Source organism: Pediculus humanus, genomic scaffold (genome assembly GCF_000006295.1).
Source record: "Pediculus humanus corporis 1103172107547 genomic scaffold, whole genome shotgun sequence".
NCBI lineage: Eukaryota > Metazoa > Arthropoda > Insecta > Psocodea > Pediculidae > Pediculus > Pediculus humanus.
The window spans coordinates 9,535-21,840 of NW_002987162.1; the positions used below are offsets into that span (position 1 = coordinate 9,535).

Below are 12,306 nucleotides of genomic sequence, written 5' to 3' on the forward strand. Positions count from 1 at the left end.
TTTAAATCCACCTTTGACTCTTTTTTTTTTTCAACGGGGAAATGTTTATTTAGTTTTTATTGAGAGGTTTCTCGTGTGTACGCATATATATATATATATATATATGAACTTTCTTTTCTAGGAAATTATATCGATCGATTATGTCGATTTTTTTAAACTTGATTATTTACAAAAAGGAGGGAGGGGGGGAAGAAGGGAGGTAGGGAAAAAGAGGAAATGAAAATGATTTTTTTTTCTTTTTTTTGGTTTGCAGGATGTAAACGCGAATGGCGGTCGAAATAAGTAAAAATGGGAAATACGCATTCTCAACAACAACAACATCACATTTTACCTCATCAGTGGACTCATTCATATCCACGTACGAGACACGTACAGGGTCCTCAGGTGAAAGTATTACCCGAAAGAATACCTCCGTTGCGCTTGAGAACAACAGATAACGGAGCCATTTTGCAAAATGGAGGAACGCTCAGCGCGAGAAAACACGTACGTTTTTTTTTTTTTTAAAAAATTCAATTATAATTTTTGTTTAAAAAAAAAAAAAACCGTTTTTAAAATGGACGATAAAACGTCGATTTGAGCCGTTATATCGATGTTTAATTAATTATATCGCCACAGAGAATGATTTTAATAAGTATCCGAAAGGTACGGTCGAGTAATTCATTTACTAGATGGTACATACATCACGAACGGTAAAAATAATTATTATTATTATTATTATCTGTTGGGGAAAACGTTACGAAAATTTAAAAATATTACAAAATTTTTCTAATAAAATCGACCGGTTTTTTCAAAACAAATTAAATTAATTTTTTTTTTTTTTTTATTGCATTAAAAAGAAAAAGAAAAATTTAAATAATAAAAAAATTGCTTTTACTACACATACATAATTTTTATTTGTTAATAATAATAAAATTTATGGACCATTAATTTTACCTTCCGTTTTTTTTTTCAATAAGTAAATATAATAATTAATAAACAATGAAATGAAATTATGTAACTAATAATAAATAATGAGAAAAAATTAATAGTAATTATTACTCTCTCTCTTTCTCTCATCAATTAAAAAAATGCATTATCAATAAATAAAATAAAATTTATTTAAATTTTCGTAAGATTTTAATACCAACCAACCAAAAAAAAAAAAAAAAAAAATTTTTTTTCGTGCTATAAAGATGGCGATTGTGTAAGAAATAATTTTTCACTAATGAAAAAAAAAAAAAAATTTATTCTTACGTATTGTTTAAATTATTTAAATCCAAAATATTTTGTCGTGAAATAAATTTGATTTAATTATTTTTTTATTCATTATTATGTATATTGCATTAATAAACAAACAAACAAACAAACAATTTTTTGTTTTGTTATTAAAATTTTTTTTTTTATTTAAGGTATAGACTGTGCTAAAATAGTAAAAAAAAAAAAAACGTTAAAATAACCTTGAAATAAAATAAAAAAAAGAAATTAATAGTTAAAAAACAATAGGGAAAAATAGTAATAATAATAATAATAATGATAATACAAAGGTGTTTCTAATAATACACAGTGAAAAAAAAAAAAATTTTTTATTAGAATGCAAAAAAAAAAAAAGTTAAAAAGGCGTTAAAAAAAAAAATAAAACGTGTCATTTGTCGTGTTTCGAAACAACTTTCCTTTAAAAAACAAATAAATTTCATAAATAAACGACTTAATTATTATTATTATTATTATTATTATTATTATTATTATTATTATATTTTGTCTAAGTTTTAAGTTTAAGTTACATATTAACATAATCGAAACATTAATTGTTTCCTGGGAAAAAAAAAAAAAAACAAACTACTTTTTCCCCATTTTTTTTTTTTTTTTTGGATTGATTACATTATTATTTAAAATAAAATTTATTTATTTATTTATTTTGTTGTTATGTTTTAGTGTCTTGCACAAGAAGAAAGAGCTTATAGACCTCGTAGCAGTTCAGCTCATCGACCTCCTAACTTAGAAGAAATCTCTTTAGAGAAAACACGATTCGGAAGTGAGCCTGACCTTAGATTTCATCTTAAAAAATCATCTGGAGATCAATTTAGCGATCATGCTGTGAGACATAGAATATCCAGGTCTAGGAAAAAATATAAAGCTCCTCCTGTACCACAAAATGGAATAAGCGTGAGTTTTTTTTTTCCTTTTTCCTTCTTTTTTTCTCGAATATTGTAAAAATCTTTGAAATATTCATAAGAATAAAAAATAATTTTAAGTTATAATAATAATAATAGTAACACGTCTCTCTTAACCTCAATTAGCTAAATAATAATGATAATGTATCAGCTCTGGAAACTTTAACACATGAGTACATATTTTTCGGTCTAGATATTTTAAAATGTGATTCTTTGCCTTAATTACTGTGAAATAGTGTGAAGCAAACGTTTCTATGGTTGTTGTTGTTGTTGTTGTTGTATAAAATAAATTTATTATAATTAATTCAGGAGACTTTGTTTGTTTTTCCCTTTTAAAAAAAAAAAGCACTTAAAGAACTTTTAAAAAAAAACAAACAGCATCTCTCGTTTATTAAAAAAAAAAAAAAATTTTATTTAGAGCGGAATGGAAAGTTCATCCTCTGATTTAAACGGTTGGGAACCAAATTGTAAGGAATGCAATCCTATACCACCTTGTAGAAAAGGTAGATTGTTTAAAACAAGAGCGGAATCGAATAAGAAAAATGTTTCAAATCTTAAAAAACTCGATAAGAATTCATCGGAATTATCGAAATCGACGGAAGTCCTTCATTCGACAAAGTCTAAATACAGAGATGATGATAATAGATTGCAACAAAGTACAAATTCGGATGTTGAAAGATGTGGTGAAAGGTTGGAGAAAAAACTTTTGAGACGTTCAGCTTCTCAAGAAGTTATATCTACCAAAAGAAGTTTAGCTTCTTTGGAATTCCAAGTAATAAATACATATAAATTCCATTTTTTTTTTTTTTTATCGTTAATTAAATATTTTATTTATTAAAAATTAATTTAATTAAATTTTTAAAGGCGGAACTTCGTGAAGCAGCTCAGAAATTAAGACCTCTGAGAGATGTAAAAAGGCAAAGTCCAATTAACGCGAATAAAACAAATATTACCAAAGGCTATTTAAAACCAAAAGAAAATATTTTTACTTCAACGAGAGAATTAGAAAGAGAGTCGGGAGAAAATGATGTGAAATTTAAAAAAAAAAATTACAATAAGGATGAGATGATGAGAAAGGAAAATTCCGTGCCAGATAGTTGCGTTGAAAAATCACACGTGCAGTCACATAACGAGAACAAGAAGGAAAAGTCGGAAAGAGATGTACCGTCGAAAAAATTTTATTTCGGAATGGAGGAAAACAATAACGAAATCAAACCTGTAAATAATTATTTAAGTACAAATAACGTGGAGAAAACAAATGCAGAACATCGTATAACCGTAGTTGAAAAAAGTAAAAACATGATGAATTTGTATAAATCATGCGAAAGTAGTCAGGATTGGGAAAGTAGCATCGATAAATTTACAGCAAACTTTCATAAAACTCAAATTGTCATGGCGAATGGTAATACAACTTCTTGTTCTAGCAGCTTCGTAAGTGATCCTGATGAAGATGTAAGTGTAATGTAACATTCATTTTTTTAAATTTCTGCTCAACAAACAAACAAACAAACAAACACCGGTTTTGAAATTTTTTTTTTTTCTCTTTAATTAAGGTTGACGGTGGAATTGCTTTACAACTTAGGCCAACTCTACCAAAAAAGCAATTGGAAATACCAAGATTTTCTCCAACGTCGGCTTGGAGACTTCTTTCGTCTATAAATGTGGTTTGCCCTCAAGCTCCATCACCGGGCGGAAGTGATGATATTCCGGTTTTGATCGAAGATCGAATTCATTTACCCGTGTCTCAGCAAATTCTACGAAGCAACCATGATAAATCGGGTGATTCTGGTATATCCGGTGACGCAAGTCCCGGTGGGTGTCCCGAGAGTTCGTCGGAAGTTGCTACCACAACCAACAAACCGATGGCAACATCGAGTTCAAAGGTGAGAGATTGATTTTCACTCGATATATATATATATATTTATGTTAATTTCGCAAAATAACATGCATCCTTTTTTTTTTTTTAAGAATTTATTAATGGCTTGGACACCGCAACAAGATTTAGAAGAAGAATCCAGTTCGGATGATTTAGAATCTCCAATTAATTCTTCCAAGAATGTAATTTCTCAAATTGCCGGTGCCAAATTTAGCCCTCGGGGTCAGTTATTTTTATCTAGGGATCATTCATTTTCAATGTCTCTACCGAGAGAAAATAAAATGTGCCTGTACCCAGAAAATAACGATCACAAGGTACTACATTCATCACATTTTTTTTTTTTTAAACATAATAATAATACCCTTGGTATAAATTACATTTTTTTGTTAATTTAAGGATCGAAATCAGGTAGATTCGACATTCGGACTTAATAGTTTGCAAAAATTAAAAGTGGCACTAAGCGCGTCTTCGAAAAGAAATGATACCTGTGATTTGCAAAATGATAATTGGGTATTAAGTAGAAGCGTTCCAAGTTCTTTGAATAATAGTCACGTTGCTGTCGCAAGAAGTATAAGTAATCCTTCGTCACCGGAGCAAGATGACGATTGCGGTCATCAGAATTCCATCAAGCATCCATCTTATTCTTATTTTGCCGACGGTGGTAGAATGATGTATTTACCCGAATATCATTCGAGAATGTCTCCGGACGTTTCGAACAAAAGACGAACGACGTCGAACATGAACGGAGGATTTTTATCAAAATCTTGTGAAAATATAATGCAAATAGAAATGAGAAATTCTAGAAGGTCTAGAACTCCATCTCCTGTTACGAATCAAGATGAAGATCAAGATGTTAAATTAAAATCAAATAGTAATAGGGTAAATCAAAAAAAGAAAAAATTTACTTTTCAAAGTACGGTTAGATTGTTAGAAAATAAAAGATTGGCTGAAAAATTGTCACGAGAAGCTGAATTGAAAGGTAAAATAAATTATTATTATTATTATTATTGTAATTAGAAATCCGTGATATTTAATACAAAAAAAAAAAAAAATTTAGAAAACCAAAGACTCAGCGAAGTGGAAGCAATGAAAAAAGTAGAAGAAGAATTTCAGAAAAAACGTGCAAGAGAAAAAGCAAACATTAGACATCAACTTAGATTATTTAGTTTAGAAGAAAAAGATTATTCTTCTCTTCCTCCTGGAGAATTCGAAGATAATGTTAGGTTGACATCCGATAAATTTCGCACGTCATCCCCACAGACAAGTCAAAATTCAGGTTCGAAAAAATTATCTACGTCGAATAATAGAAAAATTTCAACGTCGTCTGATTCGAACAAATTTGCTTCTTCGACTCAAATTTTGTCAGAATATCGTGAACCAGTGAGAGAATATAGAGATTACCGCCATCCGAGGTGATTAAAAATTACTTTAATAAATTAATATATAAACAAATACGTCCGCCATTTTTATTTACTCGTTTTTATATGTCCAGATACAACGAACAACTTCAAATTTTAACTCCGGAAAACAATAGAAAATCTGTTGTGGAACATCCGAGAGTTGTTTATGATATGCCAAAAAGTACAGCAGTTTATGTATCCGCAGCAAATAATTCATCCGGTTTGTTTTTAATTAAAAAAAAAAATTTCAATTGATTTTTAAATAAAATAAAAAAAAATTTTTACAACCATTTAAAAATAAAAATTTCAGTACAAAATCAATATAAAGATGATTGTCGTAATAATTCGTCATCACCAATACTTTTACATTCATCATCCGACAATTATCGAAAGGATTTTGCACATGGAACATTGCCTACAGGAGGCGGAAGGTCGCTGAACAGTTCAGATTCTGAATTATCACAATCTCACGTTCGCTCAGCTTCCTCTCAATTAATAACTTCACGTAGGCTGAACGCACTTCACAGAAGCAGGTACAAAAAAAAAAATTTTTTTCGTACCTTTTTTTCTCTCTCTCTCTCTCTCTCACGTTTACTTCCACTTTTTTGTATGTATTCGTTGAGTTTTTACTTTATGCACAGCCATACACACATTTCTGTTATTTTCTTCGTGTAAAACAGGTTAGGCTTTTTATTATTTTCATTCTTATTTGGTTTTCTGCTTACAAAAAAAAAAATATATTTTAAGTAAGTATTGTACATTTTTACATTTTTAATAAAATTACTAACACGACACTAACTTTTTTCTCTCAGCTTTGCACACATTTTTTTTTTTTTAACTAATAGTCACTAATTCATTCACTAAATGTCAATAAAAATGAAAATTTTTAATAATAATTATATGATTAATTGTAAAGAATAATTTAGAAATATAAATAAAAACTAAGGATAATAATAATATTTGGTTGAGGTTTTACTAAATAAATTACGGTTCATACAGGTTCTAATTAGTACTAAAAGAAAAAAATGGCTTGAGGCTTTAATCAATTCTAGTCAATGAATGAATGAATGAATAAATAAAATACATTCAACGTTCAGTTAGATAAGAAAAATTCAACTCCAACAAGGTACAATTTAATCAAAAAGGTGGGTTTAGTAAAAAAATTTCAATTTTTAATATTTGTAATTTATCGTACAAATAAATTATAACGGTTTTGTCACGTGACGAAATACCTATATATTTTTTTTTTTTATTATTATTTAGATCTGTTAGTTCAGAGAGTTCGAGTAGATCGCCGAGTCCTGGAGTAAAAGGTTTTGTTGATGGTTTTCCAACTCCTCCGAGAAGTCGATCGAATAGTCCAGTTAAAATTGACGTTTGTGAAAAAAGTAGATCGTTAAGTCCGGACAGGTCAACAATACGTGAAAATAATGATAATTATCGAGATGTTAACGAAAATCAATTGACGAGTTATAAATCCCTAACAGATTTGGAAATAAAATTAACAAATAATAATAATAATAATAATAATACTGATTATCACAGCACTTTTAACAGTCACAAAGGTTTGACAATGGAACGAAATTTAATGAAAACGGTGATTTTCACTTCCTTTTTTCTTTTTTCCTTTTAGAATTTTTTATCATTATTATTCCTTTTGTATTTGCATCGTAATAAATTTTCATTTTTATTTTTAGTGTTTGGAGAATAATAAAAATAACGATGACATGTTGCTACGTTTGGGTTTGCCTTCTCTACAACCTTTTAAAAAAAGAGAAAAATCATATCGTCCGATAAATTTTAATCCGGCCAGTAAACTTGCTCAAACTGTCAATTAGATATTAGATAAAAATATTTACAAACGTTTTATTTTTATTTAAAGAATCATTTATTATATTGATTACTATTTATATCAGTTTATTTTTCTGCCATTTTTTTTTTTTGTTGACAAAACTGAATTTATTATATAAATTTAAAAAAATGATTATTACTTTAATTAAAAAAATTGTTTGTTGGTGCTAAAAAAAATAATAATAATAAATGTTTTTTACATTTCTCTGTAACTAAACAAAAAAAAAATTATAAAATAATTAATAATAATAAATACATAAAGTGTGTTATTGTTAATAATAAAGCTTTTTATAAATTTTATTAATATATATATCGTTTTATTATCAACTAAAAAAAAAAGAATTAACTTGTTGTAATAATTTTATTATGTAAAAATTTTCAAAACAATTTTCTTTTAATGATTTTTCCTTTCCATAACTTTTTAAATAATTAAAAATGACTTTAATTAAAAAGTTTTCTTTTTTTAAATTGGATTATTTATGTAAATTTAATAAATAATTAAAAGTTTTCGCGGATTTCAAATGCCACGACAACTTTGCACTTTAAGTACTTTGTACTTTACGTCGATTGTATTTCACTTTGGCGACAAATTTTTTTTTTGAAATTTTAAGTTGGCAATCGTTAAATTTAATTTTTCAAAGTTCGTTACATTTAAATTTTTGAAAAATGGAATCGCCAAGTATCGTTTTAAACAATTGTGAAAGTTCTTCTGAGTGTTCTGAAAATGAAAATATCGGATTAATAAATAAAAACGATAATAACGAAAAGAAAAAATCATTTTTCGATAGTATTTATAATAATAATTCATCTTTTTTAAAATGTTTGAGTTTAAATTATAATGACGAGGTTAACGAAGATTATGCAGAAGATAATTTAGATGTATTATTATCTGTTTTTTGGAAACGAGGCAAATTGGGAGCTGCTTATTACACACATGCAGATGCGGAGGTTTTGAATATTATCATTATTATTATTATAGTTCTAAGGTATTAAACTTTTTAATATTATTAATAAATTTTATATTATTTTTAGATACACTTACTCAATGATATCGTTGATGTTCATCCGGATTTTATTAATTTAAAAACGTTAATTTCTCAAGTAAATCCAAGGTTATTGTTTTTTATTTATTTTCCTCAAATAAAAATAATATTTACGAATTGTATCGTGCTAATAAAATTTTTATAGTATAATTATTACCTGCGGTGGAGCGTCAGAATCCTTCACGGAATGTCTTAATAATATTGCAAATAAAAATTCAGAATCAGAAAATGGAATCGAAGAATGGAAAAAAATTTTTTTTATGTCTAACAGAAATAAAGATTTGAGTATGAACTGTATTTAAGAGTGTAAAATGAATTTTTATAAATAAAATAAATTTTAATTCACCGTTTCATTTACAGGTTACGAATCTTGCAAAAGATACATTTCAGGTTTAAAATTTGGATTTGAACCTTCTAACCTTGGAGAAGAAGATCATATTTTATTCATTCAATCACATATTGATTTAAATCAGGAAGCCATGATTATAAGTATGGGAATATTGATAAAATATTTGGAAAAATATTTACCGGAAATTAATTTAACTCACGATTCATTTCAAATTGCATATGTCAGTTATATAACATTGTGGGTGAAATTTTTTTTTTTTTTTTTTGAATTTTTTCTTTAAAAAATTACAAATTTTAATAATATGTCTAAATCTAAATTTTTTTAGAAATACAAGAGTATTTATTGATGAGCATACATATAGAGCTCTACAAATTTTCAACCCCTCAGTTCATCCTTCAGCTTTTAAAAGGAACACCGTGGGAGGATATGGTAGGGAAGATTTTAGTTTATTCGGATTATTTAACAGATGCAAAACAAAAGCCGGAGGTAAAAAAATGAGAGAAATTTTTATGAACCCGAGTAAAAATATCGAAGAGCTTAACGAACGTTTAGATGCGGTTGAGTTTTGCTTTAAGTCAAAGCATCAACATATTGTTCAAAATATAATTAATCACATGAAAAAGGTTGAAAATATTTCAGTAAGTTTTTATAATTCAATCATTTTTTTTTTAATTTATAATTTTTTAATATATTAATTAATTTTTTTTTAAAAAAAAAAAGATAATTTTAGCAAATATGTGTAGAACTCGAATGAACATAAATCAATGGAGATCACTTTATACTTCTTTATATAATGCAATATTGGTTGGAGAAATATGTGAAAAATTTACTTCTCATTCAAAACTTTTAGAAAAAGTAAATATTTCCTTTAGAAAATATTATAAATAATAAAACAATATTAAGATAAAATTTAGGTTTTGTATTTAAATTTATGTTTAATACTGTTTTAGGTGGCAAAAAGTGTTACTTCCAATATTCACGAAGTAATTCATTACATGAGTCAAGTTATAGATTTTGAAGAAAGTATTTTAAAAAATCATTTTACCGTTCGTAGAGGAATTGACAATAAACTTGATTTACGTAAATTTTTTTTATTTATTTGAAAAAAATTTCAATGGATGTATAAATATAAATAAAAAAAAAAAAAAAAATTTTTTTTCAGTAAAACAAACTTATGCGGAAATTCCTGATGTTTTGGTTAAGGTTGCTGAAATGGAACTTGAAAACCTACCCACCATCATAAATCAATGTTCTATTATCTATATAACTGAATTAGGATATCTTCTATCTGTACCTGTGTGGAAAGGTGATGGTTGTGACGTATCAGAATACACACTTCCAAACTGTGATGTTAAAGTTATTATCGTTATAAATTGATTTTACTTTATTTTCATTTTAAAACATGCTAATTCAGTTTCTTTTTTTTTTTTTTTTTTAGTTTATTGTTAATAATTATGTTCATTATAAAACTCCACACTGTGTAGGTAAGTGTAAAAGATCAAAAATTACTTATACTAAACTTAAAAAAGGAAAATCATAATTATAAAGACATCACGTAAATATTATTATTATTTTAAAAAAATATATTGTTTAATTAATTAGTAATAACGTTATTTTTGAATTAAATTTCAGAACTGGACAACGTTTTAGGTGATACCGTAGCATCCATTTCCGATTTAGAGTCAAAAATTATGATTACTTTAATTCAATTAATTCAATCAAAAACTTCCGATATATTAATTTTGTTGAAGTACATTTCAGAGCTTGATTGGTAAAAAAAAATTTTTCGGGAAAAAAAAATTTTGCAGACCACGATTGGGTCCCAGACAATAAAACCTTTTTTTTTTTTTTTTAAATAGTGTCATTGCATTTGCCACCATAGCATTGGAAAATAATTATCACAGACCAGAATTGACATTAGATAGAAAATTAAAAATTATCAACGGAAGACATCCTTTGCAAGAAATATGTGTTGATAATTTTGTACCTAACGATCTTTCATTTGATACCGAAAATAAATTTATTAAAATTTTAACAGGTGAATTCGATATAATAATTTCACATCATTTATTTTAGAAATCGCCATTTTTTTTTTTTTTTTTTTTTTTTTTACAGGTCCAAATGCCAGTGGTAAAAGCGTTTATTTAAAACAAACAGCATTAATAACATTTTTGGCACATATCGGAAGTTTTGTACCTGCTCAGAGTGCTCAAATTTGTATTTTTGATTACATACATTCTCGCATTCAAACCCTAGAAAGTATATCGACTAGAATGTCAGGATTTTTGGTAGATTTAAAACAGGTAAAAAAAAAAATTCGATTATTAAAAAATTAACATTTCGAAGAGCAAAAGAATAATTATTACAGATGACGTATTCCATATACAACTCAACGCCAAAATCATTGATCGTTATTGACGAATTTGGAAAAGGTACAACCGAAATTGATGGTTTGTCATTGCTTGCAGCAAGTTTGATTCATTTTTTAGAAAGAGAAAGCAAGTGTCCATATATTTTAGTTAGTACGCATTTTCACAGTTTACCAAAATTGTTGCCACCGAGTCCTCTAGTAGATTTACAGGTTATTTTTGTATTTCATTAAATAAAAATTATTCGTGAGAAGTATTAATAATAAAAATAATTTTTTCAGTGTATGGATTATTTAATTGAAAACGAAGAAATTATTTATTTATACAAAGTTAAAAATGGAGTTTCCGGTTTAAGTTTGACATTATTAGCCGCAAAAACTGCCGGATTATCAGATGATGCTTTAAGACGAAGTATAGAGGTAAGAAAATTTACAATAAAAAATTGTTAATCGTATTGAAAAAATCATTTTTTTTGTGATGTACGTATTTAGTTAACATAAAATTTATTAAACAACAAACTGCAAAAAATTTTTATGAGAGCTAAAAATATTTTTTAGATTGGAAATGGAAAAGCACCCTTAAAATGTAATCCAAAATTAAAAATTACACAGACAATGATTAAGTAATATTAAATAAAAAATTAGTTTTTTTTTTATTTAGTGTGCACAAATTAAATGAAAATTAAATTAAAATTTAAAACCATTTCAGAGAAATAAAATACATGAAAAAAATATTTAAACTTTTTAAAAGAAAAGAATTATTTAAAAATGATTGTGATGAAAATGAAGAATGCCATGATGTAAATATTCCCTCCTGTATTGATAACGATAAGAATTCATTTGAAAATAATAAGGGTAATTAATTTAAAACTTAAGTTAGAATAAAATGACAAAATTTTCATAATAAAATATATATATATATATATATATTAGTTTATAAAAAAAATGATATAAAGCTCGTAATAAAGATATTTTTTGTTTTTTTTTTAAAAAAAAAAGATATATAAAGAATATAGCTATTATCTAAAAAAAAAAAAAATACATTAAACTAAAATACTGTTCGATATTAATAACAGCCTCATAAAAATTAAATTTCTTGTACAATTAAGCAGATCGAATATAATAAAAATTATCTTAAATATTTTTTTTTAAACTCAGACTATATTATTTTACCTTAAATATAATCTGTTTACTTTTAAATAATCTATTAAAAATAAGTTTCTCTCTCTCTCTCTCTCTCTCTCTCTCTGTATTAGTTTTTATAAATAA

General features: G+C 26.3%; 3 protein-coding genes across 3 annotated transcripts; all 3 read left to right on the top strand.

Annotated features, from left to right (window-relative positions):
- Window positions 1–288: 288 nt before the first annotated feature.
- On the top strand, window positions 289–2,372 carry Phum_PHUM197470 (uncharacterized protein; the record flags this gene model as incomplete). Its single annotated transcript, XM_002425366.1, has 3 exons — window positions 289–483; window positions 1,912–2,142; window positions 2,277–2,372. The coding sequence occupies 3 exons, from the start codon at window positions 289–291 to the stop codon at window positions 2,370–2,372; spliced, it is 522 nt and encodes a 173-aa protein (XP_002425411.1).
- A 202-nt stretch (window positions 2,373–2,574) lies between these two features.
- Phum_PHUM197480 (uncharacterized protein) lies at window positions 2,575–7,264 on the top strand (the record flags this gene model as incomplete). Its single annotated transcript, XM_002425367.1, has 10 exons — window positions 2,575–2,922; window positions 3,039–3,602; window positions 3,704–4,033; window positions 4,119–4,340; window positions 4,423–5,005; window positions 5,084–5,438; window positions 5,519–5,646; window positions 5,737–5,959; window positions 6,699–7,023; window positions 7,124–7,264. 10 exons carry the CDS (start codon window positions 2,575–2,577, stop codon window positions 7,262–7,264), a joined length of 3,219 nt encoding a protein of 1,072 aa, XP_002425412.1.
- Window positions 7,265–7,943: 679 nt separating this feature from the next.
- On the top strand, window positions 7,944–11,487 carry Phum_PHUM197490 (uncharacterized protein; the record flags this gene model as incomplete). The annotated part of the gene is made up of 14 exons (XM_002425368.1): window positions 7,944–8,225; window positions 8,310–8,389; window positions 8,466–8,605; window positions 8,681–8,906; window positions 8,995–9,307; window positions 9,390–9,524; window positions 9,620–9,749; window positions 9,832–10,025; window positions 10,108–10,153; window positions 10,302–10,440; window positions 10,529–10,707; window positions 10,785–10,972; window positions 11,038–11,250; window positions 11,320–11,487. 14 exons carry the CDS (start codon window positions 7,944–7,946, stop codon window positions 11,485–11,487), a joined length of 2,433 nt encoding a protein of 810 aa, XP_002425413.1.
- Window positions 11,488–12,306: the final 819 nt, after the last annotated feature.